Source organism: Myotis daubentonii, chromosome 12 (assembly GCF_963259705.1).
Source record: "Myotis daubentonii chromosome 12, mMyoDau2.1, whole genome shotgun sequence".
In the NCBI taxonomy this organism is placed as follows: domain Eukaryota; kingdom Metazoa; phylum Chordata; class Mammalia; order Chiroptera; family Vespertilionidae; genus Myotis; species Myotis daubentonii.
Window position 1 is genome coordinate 24,321,633 of NC_081851.1, and position 23,182 is coordinate 24,344,814.

The following is a 23,182-nucleotide window of genomic DNA, read 5'->3' on the forward strand; positions in this document are numbered from 1 at the left end:
CCAATCTCTTGAGGGAAAGAGCCTGAAAATGGAGTTAATGTATCTGAGATGAAACTCTATAAAACCCCAAAGTATGATGTTCAAAGAGCTTCTAGGCTGGCAGATGTACACACTGGGAGGGCATATTCACCCCAACTCCACAGGACAGAAGCTCCCACACTCAGGACACTCCTGAACCTAGCCTTGTGTATCTCTTCATTTGGCTGTTCATCTGTGGCCTTTATCCTATTTTTTTTTCCTTTTTTTTTTGCCAAGCGTCACCTGAGGATATTTTTCCATTGATTTTTTTTTTTTTTAAAGAGAATGGAAGGGAGGAGGAGAGAGAGAGCAAAACATCAATGTGAAAGAGACACATCGACTAGTTGCCACCTGCATGCACCCCGACTGGGGCCAGGGCTTGAGCCTGCAACTGAGATATCTGCCCTTGACTGGAATCAAATCTGTGACCTTTCAGTCTGCAGGCCGACACTCTAACCACTGAGCAAACTAGCTAGTCCTACCCTATCTTTTTTTTTTTTAAAATATATTTTTAATGATTTCAGAGAGGAAGGAAGAGGGAGAGAGATAGAAACATCAATGATGAGAGAGAATCATTGATCGGCTGCCTCCTGCATGCCCCGACTAGGGATCAAGCCAGCAACCCAGGCATGTGCCCTTGATCGGAATTGAACCTGGGACCCTTCAGTCTGCAAGCCAATGCTCTACCCACTGAGCCAAACCAGCTAGGGCTAGCCCATCTTTTAATAAACTGGTGTTTCCCTGAGTTTTGTGAGTTGTTCTAGCAAATTAATCAGACCCCACGCACGGGTATTGGAACCTCTGATCTGTAGCTGGTCAGTCAGAAGCACAGGTGATAACCTGAGCTTGAACTGGGTCTGAAGTGGGGGTGGGGAGGCAGTCTGGTGGGCTGAGCCCTTACCTGGGCCCTCTGCCGCTACCTCCAGGTAGTTAGAGCCAGAATTGGGTTAAATTGTAAGACATCCAGCTGGTGTGGCAGAGAATTGCTTGTTGGGTGTGGGGGAACCATCCTGACCTTATAATTGGGTCTTTGAATCATTACAGAAGAGTTACATATTTATTTTTCATTCTTTTTTTTTTATTGCTTAAAGTATTACAAAGGGTATTACATATGTGCCCTTCCCCCCCCCCTTGACAGTCCCCTAGCCTCCCCTACCCCCCAGTGTCTTATGTCCATTGGTTATGCTTATATGCATGCATACAAGTCCTTTGGTTGATCTCTTACCCTGCTACCTCCTGCACCCCCACCCTCCCCGGCCTTCCCGCTGCAGTTTGACAATCTGTTTGAGGCAGCTCTGCCTCTGTATCTATTATTGTTCAAAAGTTTATGATGGTCTCTATTATCCGTGAATGAGTGAGATCATGTGGTATTTTTCCTTCATTGACTGGCTTATTTCACTTAGCATAATGCTCTCCAGTTCCATCCATGCTGTTGCAAATGGTAAGAATTCCTTCTTTTTTACAGTAGCATAGTATTCCATCATTTAGATGTACCACAGTTTTCTAATGCATTCATCTACTGATGGGCACTTAGACTGTTTCCAGGTCTTAGCTATGGTGTATTGTGCTGCTATGAACATAGGAGTGCATATATCCTTTCTGATTGGTGCTTCTGTTTTCTTGGGATATATTCCTAGAAGTGGGATCATGGGGTCAAATGGGAGTTCCATTTTTAGTTTTTTGAGGTAGCTCCATACTGTTCTCCACAGTGGCTGCACCAGTCTGCATTCCCACCAGCAGTGCAGAAGGGTTCCTTTTTCTCCACATCCTCTCCAACACTTGTCGTTTGTTGATTTGTTGATGATAGCCAGTCTGACAGGTGTGAGATGGTACCTCATTGTTGTTTTGATTTGCATCTCTCGGATGATTAGTGACTTTGAGCATGTTTTCAATATCTCTTGGCTTTCTGAATGTCTTCTTTTGAGAGGTGTCTATTTAGAACCTTTGTCCATTTTTTGATTGAATTGTTTATCTTCCTTTTTCATTCTTTATCCATTTTGTGTACAAGCCCTTTGTCAGCTCTAATGATCCTCATAGGAGTGGTCAGGTAAGATAATGAGCAGCAGAGGGCTTTGCAATTGGGGTGCATGATTTCAATGCTATGCATTCCGGGCACAAGGCCCTCCCTGATGTGGTCACAGAAGCTGTCCCTTCCTCCCGCCTTCCACAGGCCAGCTCCTCTGTGCTGGCGGCCATTGTCACCCAGAGGCCCTTCTGTTTGTCTTTTCTTGCCACACCGCTCAACTCTGTGACACGTAATCAACCACAACAAGTGTTTTTGGTTGTGACACTGGCCTGGGAAGCCGAGGCGTGTGCGAAGTGGTTTTCCTGATTTTGCAACAACTGTGCGTTTTGTGAGTCTTTTTACTGGATTATCTGTGAAACGGATTCATGGAACCCAAGCATCTGGCCAAATACGTGGAGACCCTCTCCTTGCTTCCTGCCCTTGAATTCTCATAAATATAATATTTGTCTGTGCCCTTCTCTGAAAAGCAATTTAAAGCAAATTGAGAAAATTTGGAAAGGTATCATCGAAGGAAAAATTGCCATCACTTCAAGATCCTCCTTGTCTTCTCGAGTAAAGTATGGCTCCTGGCCTATCAAAGGTCTCTTTTTTGCCTTGGTTTGCATGTTTGTGAGAGCTGGTCTTTAGGGGTTTGTGTCTGGTCTGTAAACCCTCAGAGGGACGACTTCAGAGAAGCCTTGGGGCCTATTCACCTGTCCAGAGCTGTCCTTGCATCTACGATAGTCACGAATGACAGTCACACACCTACTGAAGGGGTTGGCCCAGCAGATCTGAGCGCGTCCACATGGAGACCACACCTGCCCTTCTCTTAACTTCTTCTTTTTTTTTAAAAATATACTTTTATTGATTTCAGAGAGGAAGAGAGAGGGAGAGAGAGATAGATACATCAACAAGAAGTATCACTGATCAGCTGCCTCCTGCACGCCCCCTACTGGGAATTGAACCTGCAACCCGGGCATGTGTCTCTGACTGGAATCAAACCCAGGACCCTTCAGTCTGCAGGCCAACACTCTATCCACTGAACCAAACCAGCTAGGGCTTTCTTAACTTCTTTATTTGGTTCTTAATCTAACAATTTGATAAAACAAACAAACAAACAAACAAACAAAAAAACCCCAAAACAAAACACCTGTTACTGGCTAGTTACTCTTCTTGCTTAGGTATAAGCCCTCCCGGAAGTGCCATGGAAATGCAGACTTGCATTTCTCGCGGTCTAGTCAGCGTCACACCGTTCCTCCTGACGCCATGCTCTCCAGGCGTGCCCAAGCCCATCTCTGTCTTGTTCTGCTTTCCCTGCTCTTTGCCTTGGGCGGATGGCTCATCCCAGTCAGAGGAAGGGACAGGACTGCACCACCTGCCTCACTCTGCTCCTCGGTGCCTGCTTCGCCCCAGGCCCTGCACCTGCCCAGGGTTCAGGTGCCCTCATTCCCGGACTCATAGCTCAGCTTCTCAACTTGTCTGCAGCTCAGCCCTTCTCGGCCCACATGGAGCTTTCACACTGCTACGAAAGGGAGCCTCCTACCAGGACCACCTTGGGGCAGTCTCTCCTGCTTGGAGGGCAGCTCCTCGGCCTCACCTCCAGTCCAGCCTGCGCTGAGGCCATGCCTAGGACAAGCAGCGTCTCCTCAGCCCCTGGCCTGGCTTTTGCTACTTTCTCTGCTGGAAAAGCCCTCTTCTCCGCACCCCTTGCCTGGCACTCCTGAGACTGTGAGCACCATGCGGGTACAACCATGACAGTGACTCCCCAGGTGGCTCCCGCACCAGCTTCGTGCCTGGCACACACTACATAGAGTTGAATGAGCTGTGAGCTGCCCGCGGAGATCCAGGTGGCCCAGCGTGTACGTGGTCATGAGCACTCTCCCCTCCAGCAGGTGGGGTTCAGGGAGGGTTTTTGCAGGTCTTTGCCCAGTTGTCAGACACCCAGCAGCCACAGAGCCTCAGCACAGCCATGGTGACTATCTCCATCACTTTCTGAGCTGCTGATCTCGGGGGTCCTGGGGCTTTTCTCTTCTTTCTGCTCCTCCCACACCCAGGGAAGCCCAGGCCTGGGCCGCAGGCAGTAGGCACAGCCTGTGTCTGCCTGGCTCCTGCTAGTCAGAGCCTGGCTGCTGGTCCCAATTCCTCCCCCCCCCCCCGCCCTGAGCTGATTTCCCAGGTTAATGACCAGACTCAGGTTTCCAGTAAATGACCAGCGGTCCTAGTTATCCAGGTAATATATGGCTATTGCCGAGAATTGGGAAAATGTGGAAAAATGGAAGAAAAGCATTATTAACCGCACCTTTCAAAAGCAACCACTGCTGCCCTAGCCGGTTTGGCTCAGTGGATAGAGCGTTGGCCTGCGGACAGAAGGGTCCCAGGTTTGATTCTGGTCAGGGGTACACGCCTGCAAACATGCCCGGGTTGCGGGTTCCATCCCCAGTGGGGGGTGTGCAGGAGGCAGCCAACCGGTGATTCTCTCTCATCATGGATGTTTCTATCGCTCCCTTCCTCTCTGAAATCAATAACGATATGTTAAAAAAAACAACACAAATGTATTATTCCACCTCCATGCAGTAAAAAGTATACTTGCACAATGTTTTTTTTTTTTTTTTTTTACAAAAGCAATCACGCTAACATGTTTTTTTCCTGCGGTGTTACAAAGTGGCCCTCAGTGCCGTTTCACTTTCTGCATCTTCAGTTGCCCACGCTCAACTGCGGTTTGAAAATATTAAATGGAAAATTTCAGAAATAACTCGTACTTTTGAAACGGCATGCCATTCTGAGTAGTGTGAGGAAATCCTGCTCCGTCCCACCCAGGATGTGGCTCATCCCTTGGTCCCGCTTCTCCATGCTGCACATGCTCACCGCCCATTAGTCACTTACACTCGTCTCCATGAGCACATGGACATCCCCGAATGCAGTGCTTGCGTTCGTCACCCGTTTTACTTAGTAAGGGCCCTAAAGCCATTTACATAACTTTCATTACTGTGTATTGTTGTAACTGTTCTCGTTTATCATTGGGTAGTGCTGTCCTTAATTTATGAATTAATTTCGCCATAGGTATGCATTATAGGAGGAAGCAGTATAGATAGGGTTCGGTACTATGGTGGTTTCAGGTGTCCACTGGGGGTCCTGGAAAGTCCCCCTCCGCAGGTAAGGGGGGGACTACCATACCTTTTCCTTATAGCCATTTTTTATAGGAATTTCCAGACCATAGTCATGCCTGAGTTTCTTAAGTGAAAAGAATATTCATAAAAGGGGGAAAAAAGACTCTTCATTGAGCTGTGGAAACCAGGGCAAACATGTCTACATAGCCAGGGAGCCACAGGGAGCCTTCAGTATTCTTTCGTTTAACAAATATTATTGGGCACCTACTGTGTGCCCCTGGGTGGCAATATGGACGAGGTGCCTGCTCACACCAAGCTGTGTTTTCATAGCAGAGAAAGCAAGGGGCCGGCTCAGTTACCATAACAAATGATGAAAATATTCAGAGAGTGACGTGTTCAATGAGGACAATGAACTAGGTGATGTGGGGCGGGCGGCAGGTCTGCAACCTGGAGAGGTCGGTTAGGGAAGGTGACGAAAGGGTGCCTGTGAGAAGGAGCCAGGGAAGGTCTGGGAGGAGCCTCCTCTCTGGCAGAGGACCCTCCAGGTCTGAAGGGACAAAGGAGGCCCGTGCAGCACAGCGCAGGAGTGGGGTGCACAAGGTGGAGCCTATCAACCTCGGTGAGGAATTTGGATTTTGTTTTAAGGGAGAGAGGAAACCATTGGAGGGTTTTTTTGTTTGTTTTTTAACTGAAGAAAGCTGCACAATGCCTGCTTTCTTCATATTCCTTTTAAAAAAAGTATATTTTTTAATTGATTTCTGAGAGGAAGGGAGAGGGAGATAGAAACATCAGTGATGAGAGAGAATGCTTGATCGTCTGCCTCCTGCATACCCCACACTGGGGATCGAGCCTGTGACCCAAGCATGTGCCCTGTCCGGGTATCGAACCATGATCTCCTGATTCATAGGTCGATGTTCAATCACTGAGCCAATACGGCTGGGCAGGAAATTAATGGAGAGTTTTGAGCAGGGAGTGACAGGATCTAATTTACATCTTAGGAGGATCATCTTACTGGGGGCAGGTCCAGAGGAAGAAGATGCCTTGGGGCTGGGTGGTAGCCATGGGGACAGAGAGAGGTGGACAGGCTTGGAATACACCTCAGAGGGAAAGCCACAGGGATGGGGTCATAGCCTGCGGAGGGATGGCGGGTCAGGGTGCAGATCCTGAGGGGAACACTGGGGAGGAAGCAGGTTTAGGTGACAGGGAATCAAGAGCTTGGTTTTGGCCATTTGCAGTTTGGGGCCAGGTGTCAATGTCAGGTTGGTAGTTGAATAACCCAGCCTGATTCCATGGGAGAGGTGAGGGTGAAAGATATAAAAATGAGAGCCATTGGCTAACAGATGGAACTGGATATAATGTCCTGAGTATGCCGGCTCCTAGTCACCAGCTTCGAGCAGTGAGAGCATGACCAAATCCTCCCAACCACGGGGACTTCCAGGAGGGCAGGGTGGAGTTCTGCGTGCAGGCTGGGTCCTCCTACTCACGAGTGGGCGTGGCTTGACTACGAAGCCACTGGTACTGCTCCCACATCTTCCTCATCCCCCCTCTTTAGCTCACATCTTTTCCAGAAGCCCACACTCTACCAGCTGCCACACCCAACTGGGCTGCAGGGCCCAGACCCTGTGCCCCGTGGTCCTCATTTCCATATTGTCTCCATAGTTGCCACATCCTGGTGTTGCCCTCTGTCTTTTATGACTGACTGAATAAAACTCCCATATTGATATTACGTGGCATCCTTCCCAGTCCATATGAGGTCCTTCATCTCAAGAACTGCAAGAGTTTTTATGTCATTTGACCTTCATTTTGAAGACGGGAAATTGAGGGCCAGAGAAGAGAAGTGACTTGGCCAGGGTTACAAAGAGGAAACTGCAGGAACTGTCAGTTCCCGGAAGCCAGGGACCATTAGTGCTGTATCTTGATCGTTATTTACACATGTGAGTTCCAAGAGCAAAAGGGGCCTCTTAAAATGAGAATGATACAGGCTTTTATAAAAACCCTTTTTAATGAGAAATAATTCTAGATTTGCAGGAAAGTGCAAAGGAAGGTACAGGGAGGTCCTGAGCATCCTTCCCCCTGGGTGTTTTGTTAGAATCTCAATGTTTAGTCTTTAAAGACCCGACCTGGTAGAGCATATCCTTTCTCAAGGATGCTTACCTTGCTAATTGTATCTAGAGGTTAATTTCAGTTCCAGCATTTATGACAATAAAAGCCAAAGGAGGCAGGCGAACAGGGCTACTTGGCGGCGACACCCAAGCAGTGCCTTAGCCCTCTCTTTCCCAGAAACGTGTGTTAGAGTCATCCATTCATCTGTCGTCCAGGGTCTGCCGGTCAGCCCTGGTAACTTTCTTCATCAGCACCACCATCACCATTGTCACCACCCATCTTCATCACTACCACCTTCATCATCATCATCATCATCTTCACCATCCTCACCGTCGTCCTCATCAGAACACCTGTGGACCCCCCACATGCCTCAGGCCCTGTGCTCTGATTTTAGCAGCTGCCAGAGTTGGCCAATATGATCTTACTTTACAACAGGAGGAATTGGGATGAGCAAAGCTGAGGTGAGCCAGGTCACAAAGCTGGGACAGACGGGGTCAGGATTCAAAACCAGTCTCTCTGCTGTGTCAGGGTTCCTGGTCTTTGCCCCCTGAGAACCTCTCTAACCCCACAGTGGGTTTTTGATGGATTTTTATAAATAAACTGCATCTACTAAACAAGAATTAAGGTCTTAAACCACGTACTAAAGCCATTCAATGGTCAATTACAACTTTTGCTCAGTACAAGATTATCAAATCACAGCACAGAATTGAGGTTATTCCATCTACTAATAAAAACAGACAGACCCAAATTCCTGGGTTAACTGGGAAGGCCTTCATGTGGTTAAATGTGTATTTCTTTTCTGAATTTTTGAAATACTGAGAAGAGCTCATGACTCCTTCACCTCATAGCTCCTACCTTGGTGCATGTCAGGCCCAGCACAACTCACGGATCAACGAGGAAAAGAATAAGAAAAACCTGTTTTTTCTGTCTGTTCTTCAGGTGAGAATGGGGTGGAGATGGGATGGGATGGCCACTGCGTGAGGAACAGAACAGAGTCTCGGGATGCTCTGGGCTGATTAAGGATCAGAAGTGAGCTCAAAATGTCAACTTTCCAGGGAAGGAATTCAGAGTGGAAGAATGCCCAGGGCATGCCCAAAAGCTTCATCTTGTAGGTAGACCTTCATGAGCAATCTGTCTTATTCACCATCAGGAAACTGGGTCTATGGATGCCTGAGGAGGGGTTGGGGATGAAGGAAGGGGTGCCGTGAGCTCGCTGTGCCTCTGGGGCAGTGGCCCTTCTCCTCTCCCATGGAAGGGAAGTGTGAAGATTAAAGGCCCACAGATGAGGTACTTGAGCCCTGACCTGCCAGGCCCCCATGGGGTCGTCATTACTCTACCTTTACTGCTGCTCATTCTAATGTTAACAATAGAAATAATTATGACCCCAAAGGAGCCCCCCAGCCCCTCTTTGGTTAGTGAAAAACCAGGTCCTCTTTAGATCTTAGTTCAAGAGTCCCGTCCTCAGGGAAGCCCTCCCTGCCCTGACTCACAGCCCTGCCCATGTTCATGTGCATGTTCCAGGTGACTTTTCCTTTCTTGGTTGCAGCAGAATGCTGGCTGGGGTCTGGATTTGAGGCTACGCTACACACTGTTAGTACAGTTGCTGGAGCCCAGTCACCCCAACTAGCTCTCAGCTGTGTCATGCATGTCACTGTGTTTCAAAGAAAACATATCAGGAAGAGGTGGTTTTCCTCCAAGTGCGATCTGGAACCACCTGCATCAGAATTGCTTGGGGAGCTTCGTAGAAATGCACGTTCTGGGCTTAACCCTGGATCTGCTCAACCAGAATCTCCAAGATACGGTCCGAGAATTTGCATTCATTGTTATTGTTTTTAAAAAGTTGAATAGGTAACACAGCCTCATGCTCCAAGCCCCAAACTCTAAAAAGACATTCAGATTTTATTAAAAACATCTGCCCAATGAGATGAATACATCTGCCTTCATGGACGTGTATGGAATACCATACATACTGTCTGTGGAATACATGTCAAACATTTGCCTACAGACACTGGTGGGAAGTGGGAGGTTGCAAGAGAGACAGACGGCCAGGAGATGTTAGCTAATGACAATAATTATGGGATTGCAGCCATCTCTTCATTGGCTTCTAAAGCTTTTATAGCAAACATGACACCCCGTCATTTTTCCACCTTCTGACTCCGTGTCCTGATCTGGATTCTGTCCTGCTCACTGTTCTGTGGCCCCTTAGGAGTTCCTGGTCTTCTGAGCCCCCTGCGCCTGCTGATGGCCTCTCAGACGCTGGATGATGGCCAGCTGGGTGTGTGACATCATCTGACCCAGATTCCTTGTCCCTCCCACCTGCTGTCTGGGTGGGACTGGTTCCCGTCTTACCTGCCGATGGCTCACAGACACACCGCTTCTCCTGCTCCCTCAGGCCTGTGCTCCGGACACTGACAGTATGTCACCCCTGGGCGTCTACAGCGGGTCAGTTTCCCAGCACTGCCCAGCCCTGGGCATGGCTAGTTCCTGAGTGGACAGTGCACCCTGCTGCAGTCCTGCTATGCACTCCTGGGCAGATCTGAGAGGGGAAGCCTCTGTGTGATGCAGGGTGGAGGAGTCAGCCTCCAGCTCTTGATTTTGGGGCTGCAGAAGTTATGCTCAGTTGGGCTTCCCATCACTCTCCCGACGGGGGCCAGGCCTCGGACTAGCTGCCCCACTGGCATTGTGTCTGCCCAGCAGGTGTCCTCCAGGACTGTGGGCCCGCACCGGGTGGACACCCCGTGTCCTTCTAGGAGGAACATGCACCCAGATGTGAGGCTTCGTGACCCCCAGTCAGCAAGGAGGGAAGAGCCATAGACTGAGAGGGCACCCCCACAGCCCTCTGTTTAGATACGTGACCTAAACACTGAAAGTCGTGGGACTTCGGTTGTCATCAGAACCGGATCCACATGACCAGCACGTAGTGGCATCTCACCTCGCGAGTGGAGGCCTGAGCCGGCTCTCACTGTGTCCGTCGCCCAGCAGTTTAGTGAAAGGCTTGAGACCTGCCTTCTTAGTCCCCCAGGCTCTGGAGTTAAGCAGACGTGAGCTCAAACCTGCGCCCTCTCACACAAGGTGGACCCCATTTCATTGCACTTCACAGACGTTGTGTTTGTACAATTGAAGGCAAGACCCGCCACCAGCAAACGATTACCACGGCTTCCTTGCGATGCTCACTTTATTGTGGTGGTTGGTGACCAAATTCGCACCTGCAGGATCCCCGAGGTCCGCCTGCGTTAGTGTGGGACCCAGAGCACTTTCTAAACCCTTCCCCCTCCGTTTCCTCCGCCAAGAAATGAGGATGGTCGCAGGGCTGACCAAATAGGGTTGTTGGAAGAATTTAAAAAGTTATTTAGTGAACAGTATTTAGCAAGGTGCCTGGACCATGGAGAAAAGATCGATAAATTGTTCATTATTATTGTTGTAGTTCTTCTTCTTCTCCTTAAGCCTCTGTCTTGTACCCTCTCCTGGGGCAGCAGTGGACACATCCTGGCACTGGCCAGGCCAATGGAGGGGCAGTGGAGGGTGCGAGGTAAAGGCAGGAAGCACAGGAGGCCGCATCCTGAGACCAGCTGGCCCTGCAGGCCCCTCAGAAAGCGGCAGGCCTTGAGCCTGGCCTTCGAAGAACCTCCCTAAAAGGGCTGGACCAGACGCAGCCAGGGCAGGGCTCCTGAGAGAGGGTTCAGGCCAGCCCTGCCCACAGACGCCCTCCCCACTGGGCCTCTGACTGCGCAGGCGGCAGGCGGCCTGCCCTCTGCGGGGCTCAGGCACTTGATCGGTGGAGGCGGGAGCCCACAGTGGGCCAATGGGTGGTGGTTGTGAAATGTCAGACATGGGAATACAGTAACCACTGCACCGAGTGATGCTACCGTGTAACTATCTGTGACGGTAATTACGCCCAGAGATGAACTCGGAGGCTCACTCTCCTCCCATCAATAAGACTGTCTGTCTCCTCCCGCCCTGGGAACAGGGTCTCTTCTGTGACACTGGCTCTCGGCCGCCTCCTCCCTGGAGCACTGCTCAGCTCCTCTGCATGGAGGCTTCCCCCCTGGGCGGTCACAGCCCTCTACAGGCACACCTGTGGCACAGGGCTGGTGTCCCTGTCTCGTCTCCCTACAGCACTGGAAGGTCCTGAGTGCAGGTACCTGTCTGACCTGGCACAGTCCTCCTGGGCCCCAGCCTAGTGCCCCAAGGGTCATGGACACTCGGTGCTTATGGCTGGGATGACATCCTAAGACACTGTATAGTGACAGAGTTTAAAATGTACTTGTAGTCGGGGGTGAGGTACCCTTGGAAATCTCAGGAAGAGAAATTTGTGAACATTCTCTTCAGAGTGTCCCCGTCTCTGTCAACACTCACAGCCTATGGCACGTTTGCAGGTGGGACCCCTCAGTGGGGCAGGGGCCTCAGAATGTCACAGAGCGGCAGTGAGGATGGCCGGGGTCCCCGGGCCGGCAGCTGTGCAGCTGGCCACTTCACAGTTCTCCGGAAATGATGGCAGATGTCCCAGCAGCTTCTGCTCCCTGATTGTGGGGCTGGTCCGAAGTGGAGCCTTGTAATTCTGTGCATTCGCGTTTGGGCCAACGCCTGGGAAACCTGATATGTAAATGAACCCGGTGTTCATTTACACTGAGCCCTGTCTGTGCTGTACACACACCGAGGAAAGGAAGGCTGCCCCCAAAACATACACATAAAAACATGCACACACCGCCTGGCTAGTGTGGCTCAGTGGTTGAGCGTTGACCCATGAACCAGGAGGTCAAGGTTGGATTCCCAGTCAGGACACATGCCCGGATTGCAGGCTTGATCCCCAGTGTGGGGTGTGCAGGAGACAGCCGATCAATGATTCTCTCTCATCACTGATGCTTCTATCTCTCTCTCCCTCGCCCTTCCTCTCTGAAATCAATAAAAATATATTAAAAAAAATGCACACACCAATAAAACATACACACACAACACACACAAAATACAGCATATACAACGCACATATAACATATACACAAAACACATACAACCACAAAACACACAGCACACAATAATATATACATACAAAATACAACACACATACACATAAAAGACATAAACACGTTATGAAAACATACATGTACACAAAGTATATACACATAAAGCATATAAACACCCCCATACACACAGAAAAAAATAAATGCATCAAATACACACACAGGCAGAAAAATATAGCATGTCAAAAAGTCTGAATGGTGATGGCTCTGTAAGGCGTGGTTAGATAAGTGAAAAAAGATTTATTAAATTAGATTCCTTAAAAGTTTCTGTAAGTCCTGGCCAGCTACCTCAGTTGGTTAGAACGTTGTCCCAATAAATTAAGGCTTCAGGTTCGATCCCTGGTTGGGGCACATAAAAGAATCAACCAATGAATACATAAATAAGGAACAACAAATCTCTCTCTCTCTCTCTTTAAAATTAATAAATAAAAAAATATAAATTCATTGTATGATGCAAAATTTTTAAAAGTATGTAAGGAAGATATGTATATGTTTTGACCCAGCAATTACACTTCTAGGAATTTATCCCAGGAACATAATCAGTGATGTATGCAAAGGCGTAAGTCCAAGCATATTTAGCATGGCATTGTATATAAGAGTGTAAAAATGAAGACCTGCTGTTCAACACCGGGGATTAGTTTAATAATGTTTATTCACAAATGACCCTTGTCCTCTTCCTCAACCTCCAACAAATAAAAACGCAAATGAGCAAACAGAGAGCATTCTGTTGTGCATCAGTGGTGACCAGATTACCAGGTTCTCTGAGGTTGTGTGGGAGGCCCTACAGGGACTTTGCAGTGTGTGCTCCACACCCACGGCATCATGCCCCCTTGCCGAGGTGACCTCCCTCTGGAGCCCGGGGCAGGGTCTCTACAGGTCTATTTCCTGCAGAACCTACAGGGCTCCTCCCACCCCATCTCCTCCTGGGCCCTGGGAACAGGAGCGCCTGCCTGGGAGACAGCTTAGTGACGGTCTTGACTTTGCTTTTACTTCATCTTTTCCTTCACCGTCTTGTCCCCATCCCAAAAGTTTATGAAGAAATTCTCCAAAGATCTCTTTCTTAGGAATTTAACAGACAAAATAGGGATTTTAATTCCAGCTCTCAAGGGAATAACCTTTTCCCAGGCCTAAAGCTGAAGAACGAAGTAACTTGCAGCTATAAAAAATCCTGTTGCAGCAAAGTATTGATCACAAGAAACGACCCGAGGTATCGTATTGAGTAGAAAAAGCAAGATGCATTGTAGGAAAGGCGTGTTACAAAAGGATCTACAGAACACCTTTCTGTCTGCATGTATGTAGATGTGAGCATGGAAAACCATAGAAGGAGAGACCGTTTAAGGGGTGGAGCCACCACACGCTCATAAAGGCCTGCGCTCTAGTCCTGTGCTGCTGGTCGTGGTGCCCAGAAGCTGTGACCTTATTTGGTTGTGTGGACTTTCATCTGAATTGACTGGCTGGTTTTGGTGTTGTGAATGGACAGGAGCAAATACAATGCAGAGCACACGGGAACACCTGGTGGGCTGTAGAGAGAAGCTGGTCGTTGGGGAGCTTTGCATGTCCCCGTTGAAGGAAAGGTGGAGGGAGATGTCCGTGACGTCCTGGAGTGCATCTGGAGGAGAGATGCCAGCAGGGCCTTTTTCTCAGGGACATGGGCATTGCACCGGTGCTGGGATCCAACCCCAGCAGGTCCAGAGGTCCTCAAAGGTGTGGACGGAGTCGGCGAAGAAGGAATGACACAGAGGCAGTGTTCAGTTGATCAGCATGGTTGGGTTCTCTTGCCTGGTTCTATTGCCAGGTTCTGTAGGTTCTCCAGCCAGGTTCTGTAGCCAGGTTCTGTCCAGGATCTTTTGCCATGTTCTCTCGCTAGGTTTTGTCTCTAGGTTGTGTGGCCAGTTTCTGTCCAGGATCTTTTGCCATGTTCTCTCCAGCGAAGTTCTTCTGTCTCTAGGTTCTGTGTAGGTTCTGTGTCTAGGTTCTGTGTCTAGGTTCTGTTGTCTTGTTACATCTGTATTTATACCAGTTGATTCCAATCCTATCAATCTCTATTCCAAAGGTTAGGGCGTTTCTTATCTCCATTCCAGGGAGTAAAGATTATGTAGCTTAAGCATGATTGTTCGTAGTTAAAGTGATTAATTACCCCCCTGGCACTTAGTTAAGGGGTTTTATTCTCTCCCTAACTTCAGGGGAAAATCCCTACCTGGGGAAACAACCTTTCTTAGAGAGGTGACCTTTGTTAAAACACATAGTGCCAAGAAGGTGAGCAAACATATTAAGAACAGTATGCCATATATGCCAGGTCCCTTGAAACAGCAAGGATGGACCGGCTCCCGGCACACCGGGACTGGGGCGAAGAACCTACTTGAGGGCGGGACTTCCTGTAGCACCTGCCACTGCCTGACCACCTTGCGTCTCCCTTTCTTTCCCTCAGGTCTCTTCCCCACCCCTTTGTTGTTGGCGTACATGGGCAGCCACCCCGTCTGTCTTGAGCACCTTGAAATGTGCTGAAGGGAGGTGGACCAGTCCTTGGCAGAGTGACATGGCCCATAGGAATTTTGCTTATGTGCACAAATTGCAAAATGGCAGGCGATGACAACTGATAACCTAAGATGCTGTTATCATTGGCTAAAGGAATGCTGTCGTGGCTTTTATATATACACCCCCCCCAACATTATTCATAAGAAGGGTAAGGCCTGGTTTCTCCAGGTCAGAGATTTCGAGGACAGAGACCGGAGGCCCAAGGGCCCAAGACAGAGCCACAGATCGCGGGGATCCCTGCCCAGGTAGGTGGTCCTCACCCCGCGCTCAAGGGGCTAACAGACACGATGGGGAGCCAGACACCCTCTCTGCCCCCTCCCCTGTTTCAGCCCAGCAGCCACGCGCTGTCTCCTAGGATGGCTTCCCCACGGAGCTTAGGACACCTTAGGGAGACGCTGGGACCTGGTCTGGAGGGTGAACTGATTTCAAAGTCTGGGAAGAACTGGACTTCAGAAAGAGATATTGGGCCCCCATATTTTGAGCGTCCCTAGGTGGGAAGCGATGGATCTCAGGTGCCTAACGCCCTGCTTCTTTAGGGAGCCTTGTGGACCCCACTTGCACTGATGCTGATGTAGGTGGCCCCCATAAGCAGCTCCTGGGGACACCCGGGGGCCTCCCTCTTGAGCGTCACCCTGTTCTCCCCCAGGAGCACATATTTGGGCACCCACCTTTCTGCCAGACACCTCTTGTCTGGTGTCCCGTGGCTGCCAAATTCTCTGCCTTCTTCTCTGTGTCCCTTACCCCCCAAACTGCAAAGGTAATTGTGCTTTGTGGGTTCAGGGGATGCAGACAAAAACCAAACATAAAATCAAATAGTGGTACCTGTGCATCCGTGAAAGCCCCTCCAGGTCTCCCTACCCCAGGGCCACAGGGACCATCCCCGCCTTTCCCCACAGTCCTGGCTGCCGGGCCCTGGCGCCCCTCCTTTTCATGTTTATTTTTTGCGAAACCGTTTACTTCCCTTTGTCACACATTTAAGCCTTTCTTGGAGGTTTGGTTTTCTACATAAATTGACCATCAACAATGTTTTAAAAAATATATTTTTATTGATTTTGAGAGAGAGAGGAAGGGAGAGGGAGAGGGGGAGAGAGAAACATCTATCGGCCGCCTCCTACCAGGGATCAAGCCCACAACCTGGGCATGTGCCCTGATTGGGAATTGAACCAGCAACCTTCTGGTGCATGGAAGGACACCCAACCCACAGAGCCACACCGGCCAGGCCCCACCTGCAATCTTAAAAGTGGTGTGGCCCTTGAGAAGTCTCTCGAGGTTTTCTTCTTGAAAACTTTTCATCTTGAAGGTTTTCAAGAACAATAATTCTTGCCTCTGCCCTCACAGTGCTGCCCTGAGCTGACGCTGGGTAAGATTCTGTGTGAACTGAGTGAGAAGTGACGCATGATATTGGGGGAGGGGAGCCTCCTGTGTCAGCCTCCTTAACACAGCAGGAGCTCAGCCTCCTGGGACAGTTCGGAGGCTCTGTTTTCCATGACAAGAGGCTGCAAAGAAACTGCCTTTCTTTGCAAAGATTAGACTGCGAGGAGGTGGGGTGGGGGGGATTTTTTTCTGTAAAGGTTAGGCTTTACTCCTGGAATACTCATCTCTGCTGTGTAGCTGGAGAGCAGCCACAGATGACAAACAGATGGCTGTGTTCCAATAAAACTTTATTTAAAAAACAAGAGTGGGCCCTGGATGGGGTGGTTAGAGTGTCACCCCAATATGCCAAGATTGCAGATTAGGTCCCGATCAGGCACATATAAGAATCAACCAATGAATGTATAAGTGGAACAACAACTCGATGTTTCTATCTCTCCCTTCCTCTCTCTCTCTCAAATCAATAAATAAAATTTTAAAAAATTAAAAACAAGCCCTGGCCAGTTTGGCTCAGTGGACGGAGCGTCGGCCTGTGGACTGAAGAGTCCCAGGTTCGATTCTGGTCAAGGGCATGTGCCTTGGTTGCGGGCACATCCCCGGTGGCGGGTGTGCAGGAGGCAGCTGATCCATGTTTCTCTCTCATCGATGTTTCTCACTCTCTATCCCTCTCCCTTCCTCTCTGTAAAAAATCAATAAAAAATTAAAAAAAAATTAAAAACACAAGCAGGAGTGGGATGGCTTGGCCTGTGGGCTATAGCTTGCCAGCCCTGGGATTAGAGCAGTGCAGTTTGAACTTTCTATGTCATTTTTATAAAATGTTGCCAAGATCCATAAAAACAGTACTGTGACCCACAGGTTGGAAAGCGTCACTTTGTAGGGGCAGAAAGCGAAGGAGCGCTGGAGGGAAGAGCACGGTCGGCCGGCCCGGCCGCCCTGACCCCTGACGCAGCCAACAGTTCGGGGCAGAGAGGGCGGCCGGCGGCCGGCGGCACACCCAGGGCATCGGCAAGGTGTCCTGGCCAGACGGGGCCGTGACAGTGTCCTTCCTGTTCCCTCAGGTCCTGCCCTTCATCCCAGGCTCCGGGCGTCATTCCATCACCTGACGATGTCCTTTCCGGAGCAGAGCGCAGGAGTGCAGGTGGACTCTGCGGATGGGGAAGGGGCCGGAGCCCAGGGCAGCACAGAAGGTGAGGTGCTTGTGAAGAGTCTCCCCGCCCCCCTCCCCCGCCCCCCCCCGCCCCCCTCCCCCTCCAGAGGAGCCTGCACAGGCCCCTGCCTCCGGGACCCTGCATGGGACGGAGCTTTGGGAATCTCCCTGGTAGGTGAATTCTAGGACACAAATCCTCAAGGGGAGATGAAGCTTGGTCGCAGGCGACAGGGGCAGCCGGTGGTAGATAAATGGGTCAACTTTACCAGCGGCTGGGGCGTGATGTCCTGACTCACCATCGGATGGTTTTGAACCCTCCACTCGCACCTCGTGCCCCTGCCCAGCCCAGCCGAGGCGGGGCCTGCGTGGGGTCTCTGCTTCTAGCTGGGCAGTGACCCAGCGCTTCTGAGCACTCCCGGGAGGAAGCACTGGGCACTGGCTCAAGGGGGACATTGAAAGCAAAACGCTGACCCACGTGGCTGTCCATTGCGCGGGTGTGAGGGGAAGGGCCTGGGACACGCCAGAGCCCACGTCCTGAGCTGTGGACTCACACGTGGCCGTCACAGTTTGAAGCTAAAATCAGGACGTTGGTCTGACAACTGTGGGTCCACTAAGGGTAACCACAGGGAGGTGGGGACCCGCCCGCTCCTGGAGCAGGGCTGCGGGTGGCTCCTGGGCAGGCCTGGGCCCGGGAACTTGTACCGGGGACACTGAGCCGTGTCCTGGCCCTGCCTCTGCCGTCAGTGCCCTCTGCTTCCCGGAAGCCCGGGCTGTCTGAGCCGGGGACACGTGGGGGCACGTGGGGACACGCAGCTCTGGGCGGCGTGAGGCCGCAGCGGTGGCCCAGCGGTGGCAGAGCCGGGCTGGCAGGTCCTGCTCGCAGAGCACAGACCAGCTCTTCTCCCGCAGCCCGTGAGCCCTGCGTCTGGTTCCCCCCGGGCGGGCCTCAGACTTGGGCCCCCACAGTCGCAGGTGAGGGGTGCTCTGCCCTGAGCTGTGCATGTGCGATGGCGGGCTCTGCACTCAGCTCCAGTTCACCTCTGTTCCCCAGAATTTTCGACCAGAAAAGTTATTTTTAATGTCACCACTGCCTCTCTTCTTAGTGCTTCTGAAAACACACACAAACAAGTAAGGCATTAAATGGGTCCTGGTGCTCCTGGTCCCTGAAACACCCAACCTCACTGTCTCTCATTCCAGACCCAGCTCAAGGCGCCCTGGAGCCCGGCCTGAGCCCCCCCTCCCTCAGCTTGGCCACGGCAGGTACGGCCCCGGGGCCTGGACAGGGTGGGGTGGGGGCGGTACCTCAGGGCCCTTTCAGGGGAGGGGGAGAAACAGAGATGGGGGACACCTACGGGTGCTGGGGTGGGGCTGACGCTTCTCCTTTGTAGAAGCACCTCTTAGCAGGACCAACAGGAAAGATGGGCTTTGGTTTCTGCAGAGAGAGGTCACACATACCTCTGAGTGGCTCAGGAGAAACAAGGCTTTGAGCCTGGGAACCATCCAGGTTCCTCTGCCTATTGCTGGCAACCGTGACTTCCTCACAGCACCTGTGAAAACCAGGAACCGGGCAGGAGGGGCGTGGGGGACCCACACCATGGGTGCCCCAGGCACACTGAGCTAGAACCCGTCCCACAATAACCCAGGAGAAATGCTAGCATCGCCGTGTTCCAGGTGCAGACACTGAGGGGGAGGGGGGCTCCCTGCCCAGGTGCATAGGGAGTAAGCGACAGATGCTGGGATCGGAGGAACTACAACATCTGTCTGCCCAGTCAGGTTTCAGGCTCCCGCCCCCTCGCCCCCTGCCCAGGGCAACGTCAGGAACCCGTGGCCCAAGTCCCAGCTCCACCGCAGGCCACGGGTGCACACCGAGCCTCGATTCCTCCTGGGGAAAGGGCCGTGAGCCCCACAGGAGACGAGGTGCCAGGACGGCCTCGCGCCCCTGGGAGCCACACTGCTGCTGCCCCAGGGTTTGGTTGGGTTGGCCCGGTGGGTGGAGGCGTCTGCTCCTGCTCCTGCTCCGCACTGTGCCGTCTGGTGCCCCCGCCCACCCGGGGGCAGAGGTGCTCAGTGTGTGGTCCCTGGACCAGCAGCAGCAGCTCCTCCTGGAAATCTGGGGAATGAGGAGTCTCTGGCTCCACGTAGACTCTCGCATTAGAAACTCGGGGTCTGAGGCTCAGGAGTTTTCGCAGCCATCAGGTGACTGGTGCACGGCAGGGAAGACACCAGCCTCTGGAACGTGGTGCTGGACCGAGGTCTCTGGAAGGACATCGCAGGATGGATTGGGGTCAGGAAAGGTGCGAGAGAGGACATGCACAGGCCTGAGCGGAGATGGGGGCCCTAGTCAGGCTGTGACAGGAGGGAACAGAGGTAAGAGGACAGATTTAGGAAATACAGGGTGCCCCCCAAAATGTACGCACACTTTAGCAGGGGATAGTTCATTTTGAAAATGAAATCTATCACTGCCTTTATTATTATTCAAAGTGTGTGCATGCATTTGTTGGGGTTACCCTATATTTCAGAGTTAAAAAGCACGATGTTAGTGCTAGAAATGCAACTTACATAGCTTGTCTGGGTGTCACTCTGGACCAATTGAATCAGAATCTCAGGGTGTGAGGCCCAGGCACCCATGATCTTTAAACATCACCCACCCGGTGGTCCAACGTGCAGCCAGGTGGCGCTCAGGCCAGCAGCAGTGCCAGCCCCGGGGCTGATGGGAAGGCAGAGTTGTAGGTGAGGTTAATGTTTGAGAAGTTGGAAGGTGTAGAGTTTATCTGGTTTCATGATTCTGAATCAACCTGCATCAGTCCCATGAACTCAGACTGTCTGGGCTGGGCCCAGAAAGCTCCTGGGAGATTCTAGGGTAAGCCGGGCTGTGACCTCAGACCTCACGTGACCCCCGGAACTCATGTGACCCCATGTCATTGCAGTTACTTAGGGTCTGGCCCAGGCCACCTATCCCGTCATAAGCACCCTTGGGGCACTAGGACTGTGCCAGGTCAGACAGGTACCTGCACGCAGGACCTTCCAGTGCTGTAGGGAGACGAGACAGGGACACCAGCCCTGTGCCACAGGTGTGCCTGCAGAGGACTGTGACCGCCCAGGGGGGAGCCTCCATGCAGAGGGGCTGAGCAGTGCTCCAGGGAGGAGGCGGCAGAGCGCCAGTGTCACAGAAGGGCCCCTGTTCCCAGGGCGGGAGGAGACAGACAGTCTTACTGATGGGAGGAGAGTGAGCCTCCGAGTTCATCTCTGGGTGTAATTACCGTCACATCGTTACACGGTAGCATCACTCGGTGCAGTGGTTACTGTATTCCCATGTCTGACATTTCACAACCACCACCCATTGGCCCACTGTGGGCTCCCGCCTCCACCCATCAAGTGCCTGAGCCCTGCAGAGGGCCGGCCGCCTGCCGCCTGCGCAGTCAGAGGCCCAGTGGGGAGGGCGTCTGTGGGCAGGGCTGGCCTGAACCCTCTCTCAGGAGCCCTGCCCTGGCTGCGTCTGGTCCAGCCCTTTCAGGGAGGTTCTTCGAAGGCCAGGCTCAAGGCCTGCCACTTTCTGAGGGGCCTGCAGGGCCAGCTGGTCTCAGGATGCGGCCTCCTGTGCTTCCTGCCTCCACCTCGCACCCTCCACTGCCCCTCCATTGGTCTGGCCAGTGCCGGAATGGGTTTCCCCCAGGCACTGCTGGGTGCAGCAGAGGGGTGAAGAAGAATAATGATGAGCATAGTAATGATGAACAGCTCAGACACCTGGTAAGTGTCGTTCACTGAGGAAGCATTTTAATCCTGCCAACACCCCTGGGAGGTAGGTGCTGTTCTTACCCCCATTCTGCACACGAGGACATGAGGTTTGGAGAGAATAGTGACGTCTGCGATGTGCTAGAGCAGAAAGTCACAGAGCTTGGGGCTGAACCCACGTGTCAAAATTGGGAACTCACGTGCTCACACATGTGCTGAATCGCTGGTCTGGAGAAAGGCAGGGAGCCTGGGGTGGGGAGGTCTTCAGTGGGCTGATGTCCGAGCCCACAGGCAGGAGGAGGGCGGGGCTGGGACCCTCCTGTGGCCTAAGAAGGATTGAGTTTTCCTTTTCAATGTGAAGTGTTGACATCTGGTATATTCATCTAGACCCAAGAGTGAAGAACCCAGAACCACAGAAATTCAGCTTTTACGACCGGGACCACAAAGTATTGGTGCTGAACTATGGGACCCTCATAGCAGTTCATAAAAAAACCTCCATACGCCCAGGTGACTCTCTCTCTCTCTCTCTCTCTCTCTCTCTCTCTCTCTCTCTCTCTCTTGTTTTCTGTCCCCCAAGTCCTTCCAACTGGGGCTCAGCTCAGGCTGTAGGCCACCTCCAGCTCCCGGGGGCAGGCAGTGGGTGGAGCAGCCCCGGGACTGCTGGGAATGCAGTGTGGAGTGGAGGGTCTGAGGGCACAAGATCTGAGGGGAGTCTCTCTGGTCTGTGGGGGAGGAGGAGGCTTGCACCCGAGTGAAGGAGCCTGTGGCCCCACAGACAGAAGGCTCATGCCTGCTCTGAGGACCACCCTGCTTTTTGTGACTCTTTTCCCAGAGACCTTCCATGTCTTAGCCTCTACCCTGAGCTCAGAGGGTAACAAGGGAAACCCCGTTTTCCTGGCCGTCTCAGGAGGAAAGCTGTGTCTTTACTGTGAGATGGACAAGAAGAAAGGCCGGCCGGCCCTCCAGCTGAAGGTGAGCGCTCATTCCCACCCAGCGTCCTGTCCTCTCAGCCACCCCAAAGGGGAAGGCCAGGCCGGCAGTGCCCCTCACTCCCCACTATGCCTCTCGCCTGGGCCGGGGCCACAGGACCCCCCCTGCCCCCCCCCCCCACCTCGGGAAAGCCGGCTAGAGAGCTGCTGGCCCTCCTTGGCTCTGAGCTCCAAGAGCCCACGCTGAGGTTTCCCTGGGCGGAGGCTGTGCTGCTGACCACTCCCTTCTACCTCACAGAAGAAGGACATCTCCCAGCTGTCTCACTCAGCCGAAAAAGATTTGAAGGGCTTCACCTTCTACAGGAAGGAGAGCAGGCGCTGGAACACACTGGAGTCGGCGGCCCACCAGGGCTGGTTCATCAGCACCTGCCATGCGAATGAACATGTCAGAATGACAGACAAGCCTGGCAGAGAGGAGCTCATCGACTTTACATTTGTGCCAGTCAGCAACGCTCACACGAGCCCCAGTGAGGTCAGCGAGTAGGACACAAATCTGATGGCTTTCTAGTTTTGCGTTTGGCTGCTCAGAAAATAAAGACATAATACCGGAAAATTAAATGCTTCATTTTAAGGAGATGGTAGGCTTTTACTGCTTCACACAGTCAGATCTTCATAATTTTTGTCATCTGCATTTTAAAGTCATTTCCAAGTAAGTTGCACTGAAAACCCACAAAAATTAAGCATGTGGTGAAAAAAATGTACTAATATGCATTCCATGCATTTACTGCTAAATATTTTCATGTAGTCAATAAAGATCTGAGTATTTTACAAAATAAATGTGTCAGTCATATAAAAACAAACTATTAAAAACTAATTTGCTGAAGGTACTAAGCCCCAAAATTTACTTTAATGAATCAGCTAAATTTGATTTTGTCAAACTATTTTTTGCATTTACTTCACTATGAAATACCTTTAGTCATTAGATTTAGGCAGGTTAATATTAGAAGTGGGTAATAAATATACATGTACATGTGCACTGAACTGGAAGGTAAATGTATTTCAAAGCGTGCGCTGTAGAAAAAAAGTTTAAAAAGCACGATTCCCTGGTTATGAAAGCGGTCCGCTCTGGGAACACAGAGCTCTCAGCTCTGCAGCCCCAGGTGTGGGCTCCTGAGGTGGTCACTCACACTCACTCAATGTCTCTCGGTGTCATGGCG

The 23,182-nt window shown here is 51.5% G+C and overlaps 1 protein-coding gene across 1 annotated transcript; it reads left to right on the top strand.

Moving 5' to 3' along the window:
• Positions 1-17,218: 17,218 nt before the first annotated feature.
• IL37 (interleukin 37) lies at positions 17,219-22,780 on the top strand. Its single transcript, XM_059660711.1, has 5 exons — positions 17,219-17,344; positions 18,502-18,564; positions 21,424-21,543; positions 21,869-22,008; positions 22,264-22,780. Exons 1-5 carry the CDS (start codon positions 17,263-17,265, stop codon positions 22,507-22,509), a joined length of 651 nt encoding a protein of 216 aa, XP_059516694.1. The 5' UTR covers positions 17,219-17,262; the 3' UTR covers positions 22,510-22,780.
• The last annotated feature ends 402 nt before the right edge of the window (positions 22,781-23,182 follow it).

Coding starts and splice junctions, on each gene's coding strand:
- IL37 (XM_059660711.1), top strand. CDS start 17,263: ATGTCCTTTCCGGAGCAGAGCGCAGGAGTGCAGGTGGACTCTGCGGAT. Junction 18,565..21,423: donor CCTCAGCTTGGCCACGGCAG/GTACGGCCCCGG, acceptor ATATTCATCTAG/ACCCAAGAGTGAAGAACCCA. Junction 21,544..21,868: donor AAAAACCTCCATACGCCCAG/GTGACTCTCTCT, acceptor CTCTTTTCCCAG/AGACCTTCCATGTCTTAGCC.